Here is a 23,748-nt window from a genome sequence, read left to right as displayed (position 1 = left end):
GTTCCAACACAAATAATAGGACCCTGAAGCACACAACACAACAATGACCACACATCATGTGCTTCAAGAAAAAAAAAGAAAAAAGAAATTCAAATTAACACGTTGATCACTAAAGACACAAAAGCATGAGGTCTAGATCCTGAAACCAGGAACCAATACCACAACAAAAAATAGAGTGTCAGGATCCAAACATGTTGCTCTGCTAAGGAGGATCCGACCCGGACAGTGCCAAGATCAACACCATGGTGACTTTAGCATGCAGGCAGGACTGTCCGGTGGGGCTCTGCCTGAGCAGACAAAATGAAACCAGACCAGGGTAAAGTTAAAGGAAAGGGCCATTGGGGGTGTGTCAGGAGAGGGCAAGAAGTGGACTCTGGCGGGTCAAGTGAAACAGACACAGGTGGATCTATCTCTGCAGCAGGGTGAGGTCAGTGAGAAGGTTGGGTAACTGGGCAGACAGCAGGAGATCAACTTCAGCAAGAGAGGCAGCACAGGCACTCACAGAATTACTGAACGTCAGATCTCAACAACAGTAGATATCCACACGAGCAATAGAAGTGATGAATGTCTCAGTCCAATGAGGACCCAGTCAGGGAGATAGGCAGGAAACACTCCAACAAACCAAGAAGCTAAGCCATGTAGGGACTGAAGAACAGCTAAGAAAGGGCTCGCTAAACAAGAGACAAGAGCTGGAAAAATTTAGCTGAAGGAGAGATCCCAGGCATCAGGAGGACATTTAGCAGCAGAGGGCTCGACCTACAGAAGACAGAGAGCAAGAAGAGAGACCAACACAGCAGAGACTCACACAGTCAAACACAGCAGAGTCTCACACAGTCACGTCAGACATGACTGGACACACCTAGATATGATCTTCTGAGAACAAACTAGATGGCTAATAACTTGACAGAATAAAACGGGAATGTCCGTGCAATTGTTGTGGTTAGAACACAAGTTAATAAACTAGACAAGTTGTTTTGAAAACAGCTAGACCTGTAGCTAGAAGAAGTTAAGATGGCTAGAACTCTTGACATTCGGGCCCTAGACTGGAGAAACACAAGGGATAAATAGAGGGTATGCACGTGACCTCACCACAAACGTCATGTCCCGTCAAGTCAAGCAAGTCACGCCCCCTGAGTGGCAGAAAAACTGAATGCAGCAGTGTTTACGGCAATCTGTACTCTATTTAGAATGGGGAAAAGTTGTTGTTTGATTGACTGTTATGATTTATGGCTAAAAATACAATGATTCATATATCCAGTGAATCATGAGGTTATATTGATGAAGTTTACTACAAAACAAGTGTATTATGCTGGATTTTCTTTACTATACTCTATTTCAAATGATTTATTAGGGCTTAATATCCATAGTTCAGTCATAAAACTCTAACTGTTATGAATAGCAAGGGATGAGACAGAGAGAATCCATGTGACCGGGTGAGTCTTTACCAAATATGCATTCTCTTTGCTAAATATGATGTTAATTGATTGCGAACTCATGAATTCTAAGTGTAAATGGCACAAAATTGCTTTTGTAAACTTGCCATATCACACAGACATGAACCATTGCCTCCATACGATATTTAGACCTCTAACCAGCAGAAAATGGAGTACATTGCGTTAATACTATGCATATTATAATATTGCAGTTAAACAATCGACAGTCTCTGGTTCACAATCAGTTACGTTTCATAAACGTATCATTGTTAGAAAAGTTGCAATAATACCTTGTAGTGTTATACCATGTACTGAGCTTTACTTCATTTTCTCTTTATTTATTTCTCTTTACCACAGTAACTGATTCAGAATTGTGTACAGCACATTACAAATAAATACAACTGAATTGAAAGAATATTGAGGTTCACCCCCTCATGCACTTATGATAAAACCATTAGCATCCCTGGTCCTATCTTGAGTCAGGATCCTGTCACAAAATACAGAAGAGCACACATGCCTTGCAGAATCTGTAAAGGATTCAGTATAAGAACTATCGTACAAATTACATTTTGGTTAGTTTGGTTTTGTTTATTTGCTTATTTTTATTAAGTACTGTCAAGAGGAAGCTATTTCACAGATGATAACATATCAACACGACACAATTATAGTTTGATTTATAAAAACAACATGTGTTTACACACATTAATACTGTACACGTATATATACACTTGATTTCTACTATTCTTTATAGGTGTCTGGATAAACATTGACTGAGTCTTTCACAATCTGTTTGAATCTGTTTGAACTACCCTCGAGCATTAAGACACTATCCAAAGCGACTTACGTATGAGAGATTAGTTCAATTTGCTTAAGCCACTCTGTTTATTCACAGGGTCAGAGATCACACCATGATACACCATGTTTCACTTGCAATCCAAACTTGGTCTCTGATGTTCTTTGCTTTTTTGTATGTATTTTGCATATCGTGACACAGTAAAAACCACAATGACACTGATGGTTAGTTCATCAATCTTGTACTAGAGTTTGAATTTTGGCTCAGAGATTCTTGTAAGGCCAAACAAACGGCAGTATGTATGTTGACAGTTGTACTTCATCTTCAGTTTCATGGCTGGATCTGGAAGAAAGGCACACCAGTGATAAGATCCATTGTACATCCATATGGTCCTGTCAAAACAATATCCTCAGACAGGCGGCTGTTGCGGTTTGACCATGTGTGTTTTGAATATTGTGACACAGTGAAAACCATGATGACATTGTTGAGCTTTAGTGCTGGTCCATTCTTTATGTAAAATATTTAGGTTCAGTAGGGTTACCAAACCCCTTGCTCTCAAAGATGGGTTAATTATAAAAAAAATCCAGAAAATGTATTTATAAAATGCAAATATACAGTATATGAGGATTCCATTGTTTTGGGTTAATCTGGATTTTTCCTTTATTACTTGATGATTTATTTAATAAAATCATGCAGCATCTTACTCAGCACGTCTTTCAACCGCATGTATTTTATTATGAAATACTGTATCTTTCACATGTATTAACATCTCCACTATTAATGGCACCCTTGGTAAATATGAGCAAAGAAGGCTATAAAAGTAAATCTACATGGTTTCTGCTTTTGATCTTTTTTGTATCTACAAAATTCTAACATTTCATTGAAGGAAAACTATTTGAAAGGGGGTATCACATTATAAAAAATAAATTTGTCCATACATGTTGGCCATGTATACATGTATTCTTCCATGTTCCTTACAATTATTGGCACCCCTGAATTTAAATCACACCAGAACCTCAATTTGTAAGAAAAAAACAGCTCTTGAGTGTTTTCTTTTCAGTCAGATGAGAATTGAGAATACATTGAGAGTCATCCAAGTCCATTCCTCCATAAAGAATTTCTCCACATCCTTCAAATGTTGGTGCTCCCTCTTCTTCAGTTCATCCCACTCTTCTGTAGTGTTCAGCTCAGTGAGGCCTCTATTGGCTGCAAGTTTATTGTCACTTTCAGTGCCCAGAAAGGTGGTAAAAACATTTTTAAAATGGTTCATGTGAGAACAGTGGTTCAAACATAATATTACAAAGTGATGAGAATACTTTTTGTGAAACACAAAATAATGACTTGTCAACAATATGGTGAATAAAGCCTTTAACTGATGACTTTCAGCCTTACATGGAATAAGTTGTAAACAAATAGCTTCAGTGCTTCATTATGAACTTATCCTGTAAGTATGGCTGGACGATAACTCCATATCAATATATTTTGCGATTTCATTCATTTTGAACGGTGATATGAATTTTAAACATATTTTGATAATTCAATTTACGTTTAGCGTTTGTCACTGATTGACACTCAGCCCGGGACATATCCTATCATGCATCACGATCTGCATATAAATCATGAGATGTTTCCCATGGTTTCACAAGATGTTGCGGAAAGCTTTCCAGTGTAAGTTATACTATACTATTTAAGGTTTTATCTTTGTTTATTCAATGTTTGGCTAGCATGTGTTTTTATTTTCTTTAGTTTTATTGGTACAGGTGCATTAATACAACACAAATGAAGCGCTATAAAAATAAATCAGATTTATATAGTTTGATATTACATATCATTTCACAGTAAAATGTAAAATGTTGCACTTTTTATGCTGAAAACTCCAGAGATAGTTTGTGTATATTGTAATGCTGCTTTTATCACATATTTAGAGACACCACATTTAATATATGTTTGCACTTGCTAAGTGTGTCCCATCCGGTTTGAAATACTACATGCTTACTTGGGATCTTCCCGCCACTAGAACACTTGGACCAAAAGCAGGAAATACATCATGTCATATTGTGTTCTATATTCAGTTCCCTTCAGTCATTATTCTGAATAAATAAACTATGATCTGCAAATAAATATAGAGAGTTTCACAAACATTTTTTAAATCCACATATGCACAAAAAACGAACCATAAATACATGTTAGACGTTCCATCTAAATACATAAATACAATGAGATTTGCAAATATAACATATTTACAAAATTATTTTAACAACTTTTATTTCCGGATCGCTTTGTTCACATTTGAGGATCGCTTTCTTTGCATTTGTGAATCAGTGCACACATTTGTGGATCAGTGCACGCATTTGTGGATCAGTGCACGCATTTGTGGATCAGTGCACGCATTTGTGGATCAGTGCACGCATTTGTGGATCAGTGCACGCATTTGTGGATCAGTGCACGCATTTGTGGATCATTGCACGCATTTGTGGATCAGTGCACGCATTTGTGGATCAGTGCACGCATTTGTGGATCAGTGCACGCATTTGTGGATCAGTGCACGCATTTGTGGATCAGTGCACACATTTGTGGATCAGTGCACACATTTGTGGATCAGTGCACGCATTTGTGGATCAGTGCACACATTTGTGGATCATTGCACGCATTTGTGGATCAGTGCACGCATTTGTGGATCAGTGCACACATTTGTGGATCAGTGCACACATTTGTGGATCAGTGCACACATTTGTGGATCAGTGCACACATTTGTGGATCAGTGCACACATTTGTGGATCAGTGCACACATTTGTGGATCAGTGCACGCATTTGTGGATCAGTGCACGCATTTGTGGATCAGTGCACACATTTGTGGATCAGTGCACACATTTGTGGATCAGTGCACGCATTTGTGGATCAGTGCACGCATTTGTGGATCAGTGCACACATTTGTGGATCAGTGCACACATTTGTGGATCAGTGCACACATTTGTGGATCATTGCACACATTTGTGGATCAGTGCACACATTTGTGGATCAGTGCACGCATTTGTGGATCAGTGCACGCATTTGTGGATCAGTGCACACATTTGTGGATCAGTGCACGCATTTGTGGATCAGTGCACACATTTGTGGATCAGTGCACACATTTGTGGATCATTGCACACATTTGTGGATCAGTGCACACATTTGTGGATCAGTGCACACATTTGTGGATCAGTGCACGCATTTGTGGATCAGTGCACACATTTGTGGATCAGTGCACACATTTGTGGATCAGTGCACACATTTGTGGATCAGTGCACACATTTGTGGATCAGTGCACACATTTGTGGATCATTGCACACATTTGTGGATCAGTGCACACATTTGTGGATCAGTGCACACATTTGTGGATCAGTGCACACATTTGTGGATCATTGCACACATTTGTGGATCATTGCACACATTTGTGGATCAGTGCACACATTTGTGGATGGCTCTCTGTTCATTTGTGGATTTTGAAACATTTCTAACGTCAAATCATACGCACAATCCACAAATAGGTGGACTCCGCCCACTATCTACGCAAGCCAATCGGTTAACTTCCGCTTTTGTTGTCCAATAGGCCACGTTATAATTAGGCCAATCATGTTTTGCTCTGCATTAAGATTCAGATTCACTAACATGGCGATTAGTGGCGGTCTAAAGTGTGTGTTATACTAAGAAATGATAATGGCCTCTTCTTTATACTATGTAATGATTGCTTGTGTTTATAAACATTGTCCGTATTGCTACAATAATGCTGTAATTAAACGTTTATGACTTGATAACAGATTTCACGGACTGGAGTGGAAAATCCCGGTGAGATAGTGTGCTGGGTGTGAGGGGTCCAGAGAGATTTTGCCATTTTACTCGCTCACTCTGGATGAGTAAAGTTCTTGCAGTGATAACAGTAATAGTCTACCAGTGATTCACTCAGCAGTCTGAAATATCCGCTGTAGTATTCGGAGTTTGTATGTGTCCCGAGCATGTTGACTGAAATTGAGAGAGAATAGGCTGTGTCGCCTCTGAATGCAGCAAGTTTTAAATGACTTCATCGATCAACACAAAATTACAATGCTAGAGCACTTCAATTAACTTGAACGTTAAGTAATCTTTAAAAGTACTTCTCTTGATGTACACGACGGGGAAGAGACATTTTTTTGTTAGCAGACTGATTCGAGGCTACTCGGGCATGCTTGTTTTTTTCTAAACATCGAAGAAAAAAGTTGTGTTGCCTCCCTTTGCGTTCTTAATGTCACCGTAATTTATTTATATGCTATTAAATAATGGAAATAAACAGAATTTTAAAGCTGTCCTATATGTCATTTAAAAGGCAGCAATATATACATAATTATAACCCAACAATAATTATTTATTTAGCACCAGGTAAAATGGAGACGTTTATCCTTTAACACGCTACTGAGAGCACTGCCACATCCATTATTATTAACTATAAGGAGAATAATTAGCGTAGCTGCTGTTGGATACACGTTGGATTATGTTTGACAAACCAGGAGTGGTTTTGGCTGCGATGACACACGCCTGCACGTGTAAATGTGCGGTTTATGAGTTATTTACGGTGACAGACAGTCGAATCTCAGGGAGGAATTTAAACAGTCGCATACTTTATGTCATGCTCTGCTCTCTGGCGCGATTTGCGCTCACACTGTGTGTGTACCACGCCACAACCACACCGTGCTCTGGCCCACCTCTTCCAAGCGAGCCAGGGGCCGCTAAATGAACCGTACGATACGGAGCGATCACACTAGTCGAATGAATGCTCGGACACAGTTCAGATTTGCTAGTAAGAATACACCCTTAGTAGTTAAGAGGTCAAGTGCAAAGACCGCAAGTGGGGGTATTTGGACACAGCCTAAACTTCCCTCTCCACTTTACCAAGCAGAACGCACTTAAAAATGGCAGCAGGGTTTCTCCCGAGTGAAGTGCTTAGGGAAGTTTGCACATTATCAATCGAGGTAAATTTGACGTCAAAACAGATCTGTCCCGACCAGTCACAGGGAATGTCATGCGGATAATCGCCTGATTCCCGTTTTGTGCCGAATTTGGACTCCCGCCAGATAACGACTCCCCTTATTGAAATTGTTGGGGGTATAGCTAATCCTAACCCCTCCCCCACATCCTAACGGTGCATCACTAGTTTTTACATTTTCCCTATTCTGTCTGTAAATAAGTTATCACCCAGGACACATCACTCCTTTAGGGTATACATTAATGTAAAATAATGATTGTTTGGTATTGCATATTATACCATTTTAACCACATCTATGATTACCTAAAGATGTGTCTTCACTAATTGGGGGCTCTGGCCACTAGCTATCGTATTGTTCGTTAATCAGCGCTATCACCAACTGCAGACTGCCTTAGATAACTTTATGCATTTAGATGGGAAAGCATAATAATAAAGTTCACTTGAGTTTAAGATGTTACATTTTAATTATCTTAGTTATCTTAATTTAGTTACCTTACCCAGTTTAAGTAAAAAAACTGTTGTTCGGCATTTCTGCTGGAAGATCTCTCTTCTGTCAGACTGGCGGCAGGGGAAAACATAGTGGGTGTGGTCATCTTGTCATTTCAATCGGGAGAGACCAATAGAAAAAGCCCTTTCATCTTGGTGGGCAGAGACCGCCCATTGAGATACAGCTTTTCTCGCAAGCAAGTTTTAGACCAGCAAAACAGACAGCAGAAAAGAGAGCAATATAAGTAGTTTTGTGATGAAAAGTTGTGAAGTGCACAAAGAAAAAATTCAAATTTTGTTATCAATTTCAATGTTTTTTTGCGATCTTTTATCTTTTAATAGTAAAATAACTTTACATGAGTTTTACTCCCTAACATGGAATTTTTGATTGCATAAAAAAGACTCCATGGTACCCAGGTACGGCGTGTGTTGCTCATGTCCTCTGTCGGCCGAAGCAAACCACAATACTGGTCACAAGAGGTATTATTTCAAAACAGGGCTGACAACCTTTTGAGTTTAGCTTGGAGTGAGATTTCCCTTTTGGGGCAACTTCAAACTTTATGATTACCTTCTGTTCATAGCCCCTCTCCTAAAATGTATATTCATCTATATTCGTATATATATGCATATCGAAACCTTTTTACATGTCATGTTATAAAAATGACATTGTTTCCAAACCTAAATAATTGTCTACACTTTGAGTAATGTTGGATGCACAAACCTTAAGTATTTATAAATCATGTCAAATAAACTCTCTAATGACATTAGTTTTTGAAGAAAAAAGCATGTTGAATTAACACTAATCAAAAACAATCCTGTTGCATTACCAGTGCTTGCATGTTTAGAGTCTGCAATTCAATATGGTTGTACATTTAAGCTGTGACTATTTCAAATTGAAACATTTCACACTCTGTATCATCGTCTAAAAATGAAATAATCAAAATTCACCTTTTAAATTTCATTAAAAAAATTCAACTTGGTTTTAAATTCAACCTTTAATATTCGACAGATAATTTTCAGTCCATATTATTTCGATTTAAAAATTCGCTTCCAGAAATTTTTTTGGGTTCAAATTCGGTTTAAAATTCAAAGTATCACATCCGGGAATCCGAGGAAAAGTAATAGAGCGCCGATTCTACAAATACATGATCTCTTCCTGCTGCCTGACCGTTTCACCAGCAGGTGGTGTAAGTCGGTTCTGACGAAGATCAAATCAAGAAATGCAGAAACTCTTTATATGTTTGCCACACAGTCCACTCATCTGCTCGATTAAGTGAATTTAGTTGTTCTCACATATAGCTTCTTATGTATCATCAACATTTTCAGAAATGTTTACTGACGCTTGCACTGCCAGTACAGACACACTCTAGGCCTGTTATGCTCAGACTTTGACTGCCGTCCTGCTCTGGCTTGAAGGAATTAGGTTATGTTTTACTTCAACACATCATGTTCACATAAATATTATGCATCATCAGCATTTACAGGACATTTATTGTGTTTAAAGCAGTCAAATACTGAGATCTCAACCAGCATCCCATTGATAACTGCTCCGATTTTAACACGTAGGCAACACTCCCAGTATGTGCTTCTGTTTATATGACAAAGCAGCAATCTCTACAGACTTTCTTTTTATTTTCCTCACATGATCTTGTTTTAATTTGCGACACTCAGAAAATGATGGATGTTGTGGAATTGTGGAAATGTTTGTCGTTTTTATTTTGTTAATACAAAGTAGATAACTGATATTTTAGCCAAGCGAACTTCTTTAGCAGGCCAGATAATTTGACCAGATACAAATAGACTTTTTTTTTTAGAGCCAGAATAGACCCGAAATGTCTTGTGCAGCCTGCAGCCAAGCAAGATACCTCACGGCGTTATGTATCTAACAGCTGAAAGATGGTTTTCGAGCGCAAAGATACAAACTTTTGTTGCATACTGTGTTCATTTCCCAAAATGTGTCACAAACTGCTTGAGTTGATGTCTGTTAATGAAGTGCAAAAATGTCAATCACTCACGGTATTAACCTAATGATGTCTGGCAAAGTTTGGCAAACTATTTGTTGTTTACATAACAATTCAACTGATTTAATTTGTGTCTTTCGAGTCGATTCGGAAAAGCAAATTCATTTTAAATTACCAGAGATCACATGCCATACTGAATATCCGCAACATGCATGGTGGGATGGTGGAACAAAAACGTTATAAGCTAGTAAGGTTTGCTAAGTGCTTGTACTCTATCCCATTAGCGTCCACGGACTACGCCATCACGGCCAGTGTACCGTGCTTAAATGCTTAATGTTGCTTTTTCTTCAGACCAGATGACCAAAATTAGTATAGCCTATACCTTTTTAATAAAGCGTAGGCTATACAGAAATGCGGAAGAGCCCTGAATATGAACACAAAAAGCACAAAATGGCACAATAAGACTTTTAGGATGTCCAGGCTTATTTGTCACATAGGCTGAAAACATAACTAGGAGGGAAAACAATGACGCGAGTTAGGTAGGTGTCTTTATTATTGCAGTATTTCAGTTAGTTTTTTTATTTACTCGTTCATTTAGCCTAATAGACTAAAATTGGCTTTATTTTTTGTTCTGACCTCAGAGATTTCAGATGAAAAGTAGGCATCATTATTTCCATAGATATGTCTCTTTTAAGTGGTAATTGGTTTAAGCATTTATATCCTACATTTACAAAATATTTTACAATTATGTTTTTAAGAAAATACTTATTTTAATATGTTATTATATTGTAGATTATTTTACGTTGTGATTAAAATAGTTCATGGCTGGTTCTTATATCTGTTTGCACTATTTTTTCATTTACTACCGTAGTCAGTTTTAATTGGATATTTATTGCTTTTTTCCTATTTAGTTTTATACCAAAATAAAAAGTTTCATTTGAATCGTTAAGTTTATTGTGATGGTGTTATGAACCTAATTTAAAATCTTGTTGTATTGTTTTCTGGCACATTTAATCATATACCATTGCATGTGTCATTCAAATAGCTTCATGAAATTAATTTATTTTATTTTAAAAACTCAATACACAGTATTGTTCAGTAAAGCACTGTTATATATCCATTTTTTCGATGACTTTAGATGGTGCTTATCAATAGCACAATTTTATGTTTGCATTTGGCAAGCTACAGAAATTATTTAAAGTAATTTACCCACACCATCTTAACCAATATTGTTTTGCTCCTATGACATATCGGTTATATTGCTCCCTGAACTCTTTTTAAGTTAATTTGAATAAAAATGCTAAATGCCGCAAAATGACTTAATGTTATTATATCATTGTAACAAGTTCAGACAATAGGGAAGAAAGGAGGCGGGGTCGGCGTTGCTGAGAAGCGTAAGATTCTTTAATTATAAATTCACTTCCGGCATCAAACACTCAAACTATATTTCTATAAAACTCTTCGTTGAGTAAGATTCCTTTCTTTGGTCCTGGACACAACGTCTCGAGGCTTCTTCTCTTCTCTTCTCTTCTCTTCTCTTCTCTTCTCTTCTCTTCTCTTCTCTTCTCTTCTCTTCTCTTCTCTTCTCTTCTCTTCTCTTCTCGTCTCTCTCTCTCTCTCTCTCACTCTCTCTCTCTCTCTCTCTCGCCTTAAATGCCAATTTAACGGCAATTACTACATTGAGAAGCAGGTGTTTTCACTAAACCGTTGATCTGCTTACTCACCGTCATTCTCCCGACACGTCCTCTCCGTGCAGAAGGCGTTGTATAAATATATAGAATATATATAGTATATAGAATATATAAATAATTAAATTAATATTATAAATGTATGAGTAGTCCAATGATTCCAGGCCACCTAGAATTGTGCCCGTGCTCCATGTCCTTTCCAGGCCTGATAGTGGTGAGCTAAGCTGCCAGTACAAACGTAAGAAGCTATATGTGAGAACAACTAAATTCACTTAATCGAGCAGATGAGTGGACTGTGTGGCAAACATTTAAAGAGTTTCTGCATTTCTTGATTTGATCTTCGTCAGAACCGACTTACACCACCTGCTGGTGAAGCGGTCAGGCAGCAGGAAGAGATCATGCATTTGTAGAATCGGCGCTCTATTGCTTTTCCTCGGATTCCCGGATGTGATACTTTGAATTTTAAACCGAATTTGAACCCATGAATTTCTGGAAGCGAATTTTTAAATCAAAATAATATGGACTGAAAATTATCTGTCGAATATTAAAGGTTGAATTTAAAACCAAGTTGAATCTTTTAATGAAATTTAAAAGGTGAATTTTGATTATTTCATTTTTAGATGATGAAACAGAGTGTGAAATGTTTCAATTTGAAATAGTCACAGCTTAAATGTACAACCATATTGAATTGCAGACTCTAAACATGCAAGCACTGGTAATGCAACAGGATTATTTTTGATTAGTGTTAATTCAACATGCTTTTTTCTTCAAAAACTAATGTCATTAAAATACTTCCATAACCAACCCCCTTACCATCCCATTTATAATTATTTATGATAATTTTTGATTTATGATAAAATTTTACAATATTCTAAATCATTTATAATTCGACCACTGGGTAAATGAGTCAGCACCATCTAAAAACAAACATGATGTCATTTCATCTTGTGGTCCAACAGGTGCCGATGGTTCCTCATCAAAACTTTCACTCGGAAAAAAACACTCAGACTTTCTGATTTCCCCTTTTTATGCTTCATTTTCTCCCGCATATATTTATAGTTTTGCAGTTACAGACCTGTTGACGCTTTTTTTGTAAAAGTAAATGGTGAGAATCTTTGTGCTTTAATGTTAAGTACAAAGTACTTTACAGTGAGGTTGGAAAATGCATAAATAAATGTTGAAAATAACATGTACAAACATTCATAAAAATGATGTATTGCTCGTTGTTAGCAAATGTAAAAATAAACAAATGTATATTTATTGTATACACGTTAAGCTACCTGGCACTGTTCCATTTATGGAACGCTTACATTTATTTCAATATTTGGCATGTTAATTCTTATATAATTATGACAAACTATACATCGGTGGAAAGGTTTAAGTCTCTAGAATACACATTTCATCACTGTTTTATAGAATAAAATATGTAGAAGGAGTAATCTATTTATAAATGGCAAGACTGCGCTTAAAAAAATAAATGTACTGCTAAATGACTTTGCACCGCCAGCGGACCCTTACAGTTACTTCAATATTTGGCTTGTGAATTCTTATTTTATCATGACAAACTATATGTCATTGGAAAGGTCTCAGACTCTAGAATGCATATGTGACCCTGGACGACAAAACCAGTCTTATGGGTACATTTTTCAAAATTGAGATTTATACACCACATGAAAGCTGACTAAATACACTTTCTATTGATATATAGTTTGTTATGATAGGACACTATTTGGCCGAGATATAACCATTTAAAATTCTGGAATCTGAGAGTGGAAAAAATCTAAATATTGAGAAAATCGCCTTTAAAGTTTTCCAGAAGTAGTCCTTAGCAACGCATATTACTAATGATGGGAAATAAATGAAACTTACACCATTGATTTACCACAGCTTAAACTTTATACACACAAAATTTCATAAAAATAATTCTCCAGGAACATATAAAATTTTACACTTGAGCTGGCAACGAATCATCATTAACAGAGGCAGATCTACATGCTAAGATGATGTTTTGTTTACATTTTGTCAGAGCAAAATTGGCATAACTTTGACATAAACAACTCATGAAAACCACTACTTTGTAAAGAAGGTATTTAAGAACGTTTGTGACTAACTGACCTGAACTTTGAAGAATTTTCCCACTCAAGCGGGTTGAATTCTGAGTCCGCAGTGAACACTTTGTATTCCTTCATGTCACGGAGTCGAAGCGATCTAAACATTGATTGAATTCGTCGTCTTCCGGGGCATCCTCTTATGTCAAGCCGGTCTCTGGACATTCTGTATTATCTTCCCAATGATTTGCGAAACAATCATTTACTAGGTTCGTTAAATTATAGCTGTCATTAGTGTTTAGATTGAGCAAACACGCTTCCATCAGAATCCATGTTTTGAAGCGCGATCATGACGGATTGTGTACGCTGCGCACGTGAGACGCTATAGCAGGCCGTTGCTAAGAGGAAACAGGTTTGTTTTAACACTCTCTATTGGCTTACCCTTGTAATGACATAGAAGAGAGTAGATTAACTTGAAAGCGGAATCTCTTAACTTTACATAGATAGCAAACTTGAATGGGTAGTTTTCATAGAGCGGACAGCAGCGAGTTAAGTTTGTAGGCATGTTTCTGACCATTTTTTGTTCGCGATATTAAGGGATCGACTCACAAAAATAAAGTTTTGACATATTTAGGGTAGGAAATTTACAAAATATCTTCATGGAACATGATCTTTACTTAATATACTAACGATTTTTGACATAAAATAAAAATTGATCATTTTGACCCTAACAATGTATTTTCGTCTTTTGTCAGAAATATACCCGTGCGACTTACGACTGGTTTTGTTGTCCAGGGTCACATATGTCATCTCTTTTTTATAATATAAAAACTGTATAATGAGTAATCTATTTATAAATGGCAAGACTGCGCTTAAAAAAATAAATGTACTGCTAAATGACTTTGCACCGCCAGCGGACCCTTACAGTTACTTCAATATTTGGCTTGTGAATTCTTATTTTATCATGACAAACTATATGTCATTGGAAAGGTCTCAGACTCTAGAATGCATATGTGACCCTGGACGACAAAACCAGTCTTATGGGTACATTTTTCAAAATTGAGATTTATACACCACATGAAAGCTGACTAAATACACTTTCTATTGATATATAGTTTGTTATGATAGGACACTATTTGGCCGAGATATAACCATTTAAAATTCTGGAATCTGTGAGTGGAAAAAATCTAAATATTGAGAAAATCGCCTTTAAAGTTTTCCAGAAGTAGTCCTTAGCAACGCATATTACTAATGATGGGAAATAAATGAAACTTACACCATTGATTTACCACAGCTTCAACTTTATACACACAAAATTTCATAAAAATAATTCTCCAGGAACATATAAAATTTTACACTTGAGCTGGCAACGAATCATCATTAACAGAGGCAGATCTACATGCTAAGATGATGTTTTGTTTACATTTTGTCAGAGCAAAATTGGCATAACTTTGACATAAACAACTCATGAAAACCACTACTTTGTAAAGAAGGCATTTAAGAACGTTTGTGACTAACTGACCTGAACTTTGAAGAATTTTCCCACTCAAGCGGGTTGAATTCTGTGTTCGCAGTGAACACTTTGTATTCCTTCATGTCACGGAGTCGAAGCGATCTAAACATTGATTGAATTCGTCGTCTTCCGGGGCATCCTCTTATGTCAAGCCGGTCTCTGGACATTCTGTATTATCTTCCCAATGATTTGCGAAACAATCATTTACTAGGTTTGTTAAATTATAGCTGTCATTAGCGTTTAGATTGAGCAAACGCGCTTCCATCAGAATCCATGTTTTGAAGCGCGATCATGACGGATTGTGTACGCTGCGCACGTGAGACGCTATAGCAGGCCGTTGCTAAGAGGAAACAGGTTTGTTTTAACACTCTCTATTGGCTTACCCTTGTAATGACATAGAAGAGAGTAGATTAACTTGAAAGCGGAATCTCTTAACTTTACATAGATAGCAAACTTGAATGGGTAGTTTTCATAGAGCGGACAGCAGCGAGTTAAGTTTGTAGGCATGTTTCTGACCATTTTTTGTTCGCGATATTAAGGGATCGACTCACAAAAATAAAGTTTTGACATATTTAGGGTAGGAAATTTACAAAATATCTTCATGGAACATGATCTTTACTTAATATACTAACGATTTTTGACATAAAATAAAAATTGATCATTTTGACCCTAACAATGTATTTTCGTCTTTTGTCAGAAATATACCCGTGCGACTTACGACTGGTTTTGTTGTCCAGGGTCACATATGTCATCTCTTTTTTATAATATAAAAACTGTATAATGAGTAATCTATTTATAAATGGCTAGAGTGCGCTTCAAAAAATGTATGTCCTGCTACAGGACATTTTTCCGCCAGTGGAACGCTTACATTTACTTCAATATTTGACTGTCCTGACTAATTTTTCATTGTCTCTTCTTGTGAAGAATTTTGAAAAAATTGATAAAGAAGAATCTCAATGTCTGCTGTGGTGTTCAATGTTAGTTCAAAAGCAAAGATTGCCCCTATTATTTTTGTGGTACAGCGCCTAAAAGATCCATTTGGGACTTCGACATTTTGACATTTTAGGGCCGAAACATTAAGATTTTATGTTTTTTTAAATCAAATCTAAACATAATATTTTTAGAGCTGTACAATATCTTGTGCATTTCATGTTTTTTCATGATGTTGTTTACAGTCCTGTCTAATTTTTCATTGTCTCTTCATGTGAAGAATAAAAAAAAGAAAAGAATATTCAGAATGTCTGATGTGGTTTACAATGTCAGGTCAAAAGCAAACGTGCCCCTATTGGATTATTGTGGTACTGCAGCTAAAACACTCACAGAAGAAACATCATTTGGTCTATCAAGCTCAAACTTCATAAAAAAGTGGTACTTGGGACTTTGACCTTTTGTCATTTTTAGGTCCAGACATATGCATTTTTTTATGTTATTTTTAATAACATCTAACCATAATATTTCTATAGTCAGTTATAGCATTAAATATAAAATAAAATAAAAAAATAAAATAAATAACCAGAAATAATCTTCCAAGTGTCTTCTTTCAAATGAGACCAACCGCAGTTCTTTACTCCAAAGCATTCATGAGTTACAACCATTTAAGTCACAACTGCACATTTTTTTATGTGTAGGCTAAAAAAGGGAGGTGCCATGTAATAGGTTAATGAAGTAAATGAAGCGTAACACTGTGGCAATAATTGATCCTGTTGATAGCTAACCATCCCTTCATGTGGATGAAGTTATTTAACAATATTGCATACTGAACAGTTACAAATGTTCAGAAACAAGCGATCACTATCAGACACCAAACTTCCTTCAAACTTCCATCAAATTTCCTGTTTCCTTACTTTTGGCAGATAATTGATGCAAAGATTTTCTCCTTTTCTGATTGACATTTTCAAAAACTGAAACAATCATGTCGTTCGTTGGATTGCGAACAATTAAACTCTACTCAAATATACTGTAAATCCAAGACAGAAGACAGAGTCATTTTTGGGCTTTCAGAGGAAGCTCTCTGTGACGTTCTTGTTGTATTCGCTCACGTTGTCAGAGAGAAGAGCGACACTTAAATTGTTCCAGAAGAGAGGCTGTGCTCGTGGGTTCCTGGGCCAGGACAGAACGGACTTTCTACAGAGCCATTTTCTCATTTGAAGGTATTTGAATTTAGGAAAGAGAAGGTCCAGCAGAACCAGAACGGTAACATCCACCTTCTCGTCTAGAAGCCTCTGCTGAACCAGGAGGAAGGCTTGTTTCACCACTCCACTCGCTTCAGAGTAGCCACCGGGGCTGGTCAGCACAAACACCGTCTTCCGGCTGTTGTAAACTGCCTTGTGGAGATTCTCTATGCACGAGACTCCGGGCAACCAGTCGCGTTCCTCCAGACAAAGTCGGAAGTGCCATCTCCCCCTGTTCTCCAGTCTCTCGATCATCTCCTTGTAGATCCATTCTCTGACTGCCTTGTTACTTGTATCAAAAACCACAAACGCATCATAGTGGCTGTCTGACGTGTGACCATTATCTGGTGTGTGTCCCTTGTGTCCGGTCCACAAAATCTGGACGAAGTACCACAGGTCCCAACCATAGAGATGCTTCATGAGGGGAACGACGGTCGCCGCCAATGTCAACAGCGAAGTGCACAGGAAAGCGACGCTCCCAAATATCTCCTGGCAGGAGCGTAGATCTATGGAGAGGACATTCACGCCAACTAGCGACTGCGGATAAGCACAGTGAATGTTCGTGGTGAGCTGTGGGACGTTCAGTTCGGTTTCTCTTAGGAATTTGGCAAACTCAGATGTAATGCAGCTACAAGCAAAAGGATTGGCATGCAGCACAAGTTTGCAGGAAGCGTTTTGGTGCTGCCCAGAAGCACAGATGGTACTACCTTTGCGGAATGACCAGGGAAGGGCATGCACGTCAAGAAATTTCAGCTGGTTGTGGTCGAGCATTAGGTTTTTGAGGTATTTGGCACGACTGAAAAATTTCTTGGGTATCAAAGTAAGTCGATTGTGACTTAGGTCCAGGCTTATGAGATTGAGCTCGAGATGGTTATTGGGTAAGAAAGACAGCATGTTTCCACTCAGATTCAGGTAGCAGAGGTCTTTGAGAACTGAAATGTTTCCCCAGGGGAAGTAACTTAGCATGTTGGAATCCACACGCAGCACCCGCAGCGTCAGAGGCAAATTAACAAAAGCCTTAGGGGAAAATGATTTGAGATGGTTTTCAGAGATGTCCAAGTGCGTGAGCTTAGTAAGACCCTGGAAAAAACGCAAATACCCGTCACGTCTAGAGTCCCACATTATGTCCAAATGATTTCCAGAGAAAACAAGATACTTTAGGGAAGTGCTAGTAAGAGTGGTAGAGATTCGGAGACCAATGTGATTGTTTGCTAGGCTCAGCATTTGAAGAGAAGACAAGTGAGATAGAAACGTGAAGCTATGTCCCATTCCCTTCATTACAAAATGGAATTCGTTATTGCTGAGGTCAAGAGCTTGAAGGGTGTCACTTATCTCCTGGAAGGCTTTGTCAGAGTACAGGTCAATGCGGTTGTGTGCCATATTAAGGTATGCCAATTTTCTAAGCCGTGAGAACTGCTGACCATTTAAAGTTTGACTGATGTAGTTGTAGGACAGATCTATGCACACAGCCTTTTCCATGCCTGTAAAAATACTCTCATTCAGCCACGGGATGCTGTTTTGAGACAAATCAAACGTCAGGTTTTTCCAGCAAATCTGCTTTTTGAAACGCCACAAAGAATAATATAAAGGACAGTCATCCCTTTCGGACCCCTGGACAGAGTTCAACAACACTTCTCTGTTCGGTACACCAAGGTCTTCAGTGTTCCAGCCTCCTCTGTGGGATAGGTATTTTGGTATAGCTTTGGACGTGCAAAACGAAATGCACGGATTGAATGCAAGCGTGTTTTGGGAAAGTCCCACCCATCTTAATGATCTCAACTGACTTAATGCACTCATGTTAACAGAGCAGATGAAGTTCATGCGTAACTCCAGGGACTTGAGTCTTGGAAGTTTTGACAGAGGTGCAAGACTGTGGTTCGATAGCTCTTTGAAGAAGAACCCGCTCAGAAACAACTTTCTTAGAGCTGTCATCTTCTCAATGGATGGTGAGAGGATCAATTCAGAGAAGGTGTTCAAGGGCTCATAGTTGTAAAGAAGAGTGAGTGACTCCACACTCTGGAGCTCCTCGTAAAAGGTGCCATTCTGTATGGCGTAGGCTAAGAAATTGTCAGATAGATCCAGCTCCCGGAGCTTGTGCAGCTGGGCGAAGAGGTTCTGAGGAAGAGTCCGAATTGAGTTGCCTCTCAGACTCAGACTTATCAAAGAGTCTCTCTGATCTGAAAAAGCCCCCTGATGCAGATCCAGGGATTGGTTGTTCGGACACGGGAAACAGGGCTCAGAAGCGTGATCGCACCTTTGGCAGTTCCACCCCAGGTTAAGTTGACGCAAGCGCGTGAGATTAACAAAGGACTCTTTACTAATAGCGGTGATCTTGTTCTCTCCCAAGTCTAGGCTTTCCAGTGAACGAGGGAGGTGTGGGGGAACAAGTGTCACGTTGTTGTTACTAAGGGTAAGATTTAAAAGCTCAGGAAGATCTTGAAACACCCGTGGGTGGATGAAGTAAGATCGGTAACATGGGTTGGCATAGAAACAGTTCTTGTTTAGCAGCAGTTCTTTTAGGCGGGGTGTACCGAGAGGTTGGTCGATATGGAAAATGTTGTTAAACTCAAGTCCCAAGACTGCAAGCTGTTTGGGAAGAGGAGGAATGGTCTTCAGACTGTTTCCTGCTAAATGGAGGGAGGTTAATTTCTCAAGTCCCACGAACGCATCAGGGTCAATCTTCAGGTTGCAAGATGGCCGTCTCTTCTCTTGAAAAACATCAGGTACACAGTTCCACATCAAAGTGAGATGCTTCAGATTGGGTACGCCAGAAAATGCATCACTTTTAACTTGGTGTATGTGGTTTCCATTCATATTGAGGGAAATTACCAAGAGGATTTGAACTGAGGAATGTTAGCCAGATGTCTGTGCTGGCAGTTGACATTTATGAGTCCATTGTTAGTAATGTGATTTTCACACGGATAGAATTCCAGATGTGAAGATGTGAAGATGTGGAACTGATTCAGAATGAGGATCAGGAACATCTTGTGTTCAAACATGGCCTAGACACATAAGAACAAGAGCATCAGAAAACACTGTCAGGCAGGTTAATGGCGTACACTGCAGGGACTAAAACCATCTGATTACATTTTTAATAGATGATAATACATTTAAGATACTTTATGGAGGAATTTATCTTTCAGTCTAATCCTCAACAGAAAATGTAATGTTACCTGGGAAATACTACTATAAGGACTACTACTATTAATGTGTGAATTAAACAGACTCGTGCTGTGAACGATTTCCTAACACATTTTAAACACAAAAAATCACTTACCTCAATGTCTTCAATCCAAATCATACAACTTCACAACACTTAATATCTTTTAAACTCAAAAGAAGGAATCAGAAAAAATTATAAGAATGAATATTTTAACCATGCGCACCTTTTCATGGAAGTGAAAGTCTGCAGTAACCGAACAGCAGTCACAGACACACAGAGAATAATGGTAGCAGGTGTTCAGAAGAGTCTCACACACATCCTCTTTACATGATGATTTACAGTTCATTTCAGTTTGAAATGAAAGTAGTGACTCAGTCGTCTCTTACGTTTCATTGCATATTTAGTATTTCATACACAGACTACAGAGCAGTCGAATTTACACGCCAACATGTGACTTGTGTCAACATATATGGAGGCAGTTTCCCAGACAGCGATTATTTTAAACCAGGACTAGGCTTTAGGTAAATAAGGATATTTTAGTAGTTTTGAAAACATACCTTTCAAAAAACATTACTTGTGTGCATCTCCAGACAAAACATTCACACGGATATATTTTAAGATATGTCAGTCCAAATTGTTTTGACCAAGACACCTCTCACATTTAAGTCAGTCTGTGACTAGTATTAAACCCTGACTGGGATACCGCACCATAATCTTTTTTGTTCTTTTCAGAAGTTCTCTCTTAGAGTTAAGCTTTCTTTGGTTCTTTGTAAATGTTTATTTTATTTTATGTTAGTTTTATGTTAGTTTATGTTAATCTTGAGGGCCGGTTTCCCAGCCTAGTCCCAGACTAAATTAAATAATAGAGATATCTTAATTGAAAACAACTTGCACTGGCTTAACTTAAAATATATTAGTGTGATTGTTTTGTCTCAAGATGCACACCAGTAATGTTTTTTGTAATGTATGTTTCTTAAAACCACTTAAATATCCCAATTTAACCAAGGCCTAGTCCTGTTTTAAACTTATCCCTGTCCGGGAAACCGCCCCTGAATGTTGTTCATTTTATAACTACAAAAATGTTATCGAAAATTGTTAAAGTTTGGAAATAAATCTGTTCTTTAGGTTTCAGTTTAACTTTCAGTATTGTGTTTTGATATACACCTAGTGATATACTGTATGTTTGGGACAAAGACATCTTTCCTCATTTAACAGTTTGTAATAAAACTTCTTACAAATATTTGTGCATGTGTTCAACATGTAGAACTCCTTCAGCATCTTTCATGTACGCAGAGACGTCAGCAGGTGCTTGTTTTGAGAGAAAGTCATGTGTGAGTGAGTTTTCGTCAGAACTCAAAGCCACTTCCTCAGATTGTCTTTATGATTACTCAGCTGTATTTTATTGCTTTTAGTCATTTAGGGCCATATCATGTTGGAAGAATATTCGAGGAATGATTGTAGAAATGTCAATGTGGTGTACCCATAAAAACTGGATTCCAAATCATTTATCTTGATTTAAAAAAGGTGAAAATCTCAATAAAACACCATGACAGATAGCTTGGCATAATCTTAAAGTAGCCATAATAGTAAAGAAAAGTAAATGGAACTTCATTGTTCTGAATACTATAATTCATTTGGGGAATCATGTGAGTCAAGGTAGTGTAACCAACATTCAAGGAGCAATTGTGTTAATATTCTGACAGAATACATGAGACAGGAGCCCCTGGGGACACTAACTGCTGCATGCAAAGGTAAGTAACTCTCTTTAAATGGAGCTTATATGACATTTTTAGGTTATAGTCAGGTATTCTTAGGTAAACATGTCAAATGGTTGGAGCCAGGGAAGTAGCTACATAGTGGCTACCACGGCTACCCCTGAATGATGGATGGCCACCTATCTGGCCACCTCTGTTGTGCGAAGCAGTTGTAAGATGTGTCGGAGTTTACGGAGTGCTGCGCAGATCACTTAATGTATACACTGAAAGTAATGTGAGAACATTACTCTTGCGTTAATATGATGTCGCGCGCTGACGCAAACAGTCTGAACGCTATAGTTGAAAAGCTGCTAACCGCTTCGTGACACTGTACTGATATTTTGTAGAAATGCAATGATGTCATTTGATAAATACAATTCAGTTCCATGTAGTCTTGCAAAGAATTAAGATGTTAGATTTTTCTTGATTTAAAAAAGTGCATATACATCATATGTGTAATTGATAAAAGAATGTACATGTGGTTGATAAGAGAAAATGACTTCAGTTTCTTGTTTTACACACTTTGTTTCATATAACCCCTTGCTAATGTTCTTGTAATATGTAACATCTTATCTTTTTTTAATGTTACTACAGTTATCTGTTTGTATGGCACATTTTTAATTAGCCAAACAAAAAAACAAACACATTTAAGAGCAAGCAGGAAAAGACCTATGAAGCTTTTCAAATAAATTGTTTACTTTACGTTCTTTTTGTATGTTTTTGACCCACAAACTATGTTTAATGAAGAATTGGTGTAGAAAGTAGAAACGAAAGAATTTCTGTGTGTAAGGATTTTTTTGGTCACCCTATTAAAATCACTGGCTCTGGATCACCCACGCAAACTGCAAAATAATTGTGATGGGGTGGGGGTTGGGTGCGTAGATTGGCCATCTAGAGGTTGTGAATTGAAACCGTGAAATACGTTCCTATTTTAGTTTTTTAAAGGGGTCATATGACACGGCTCAAACAAATCTTATCGTTTGTTGATATGTAATGTAATGTGTATACACATTTTAATGTTCAAAAACGCTGTTTTTCCACATACCGTGCATGTTTGTATCTCTTTGCTCTGCCTCTCTGAGCAGCGAACAGCACGGAGCGAGCCAAAATATATGCCATTTAGATTTACTTTAGAACAGCTATGCCAACAAGTTACACCGCTGTTTGCAATACATGCGAAGTAAATGTTCCGAGGGGTGGTGATAAAGCTGTTCATTATAAAACTACTAATTTAAGCACGCCGAGTTCAATAAGCTGAAGAAACTAAAACGAGACGGTACGAAGCAGATAACTTTGGAGGAGACAGCGGAAAGAATTCAGAAATTTCCATCTGGTAGTGTGAAAGCAGCGAAAATCACTGAAAGTATACTAAATGTCATTGTTACGGATTTGCAACCGCTGTCCTTCATAGCGAACAATGGCTTTAGACTCCTTATAAACCACCTGGAGCCGCGGTACGACATGGTGGAGCGTAAATATTTATCTGAGACCTGAACTGTACCAAAAAGTCTGCAAACACGTATACGAACAAAAATAAAGATGTCAATGCAGTGAGTTTTGGGGATAATTTGATTTAGAATTTCTATTTGTACCGACTAAACTATTCTATCTTTTTCCGTTTATTTTTACATGTGCAGCACAAGCTAGGGAAGCTAGTGTTTTATTTATCTTTCGGTGTTGGATGTTAAATTTGATTTCCACTAAACTTTAGCTTAGTTTAGTGGACTTTGCTTTAATGACTA

At 37.7% G+C, this 23,748-nt stretch overlaps 1 protein-coding gene across 1 annotated transcript; it reads right to left on the bottom strand.

Annotated features, from left to right (window-relative positions):
* Window positions 1–14,678: 14,678 nt before the first annotated feature.
* tlr9 (toll-like receptor 9) lies at window positions 14,679–20,519 on the bottom strand. The gene is given in 2 exon segments (XM_056730123.1): window positions 14,679–19,920; window positions 19,923–20,519. Coding segments are annotated over 2 exon segments (3,171 nt in total). The 5' UTR covers window positions 20,089–20,519; the 3' UTR covers window positions 14,679–16,915.
* Window positions 20,520–23,748: the final 3,229 nt, after the last annotated feature.

The sequence above is a fragment of the Triplophysa dalaica genome, chromosome 18 (assembly GCF_015846415.1).
Source record: "Triplophysa dalaica isolate WHDGS20190420 chromosome 18, ASM1584641v1, whole genome shotgun sequence".
Classification (NCBI taxonomy): domain Eukaryota; kingdom Metazoa; phylum Chordata; class Actinopteri; order Cypriniformes; family Nemacheilidae; genus Triplophysa; species Triplophysa dalaica.
Note: the sequence above shows the minus strand (reverse complement) of the source record. Positions and strands in the feature narration are given on the sequence as shown.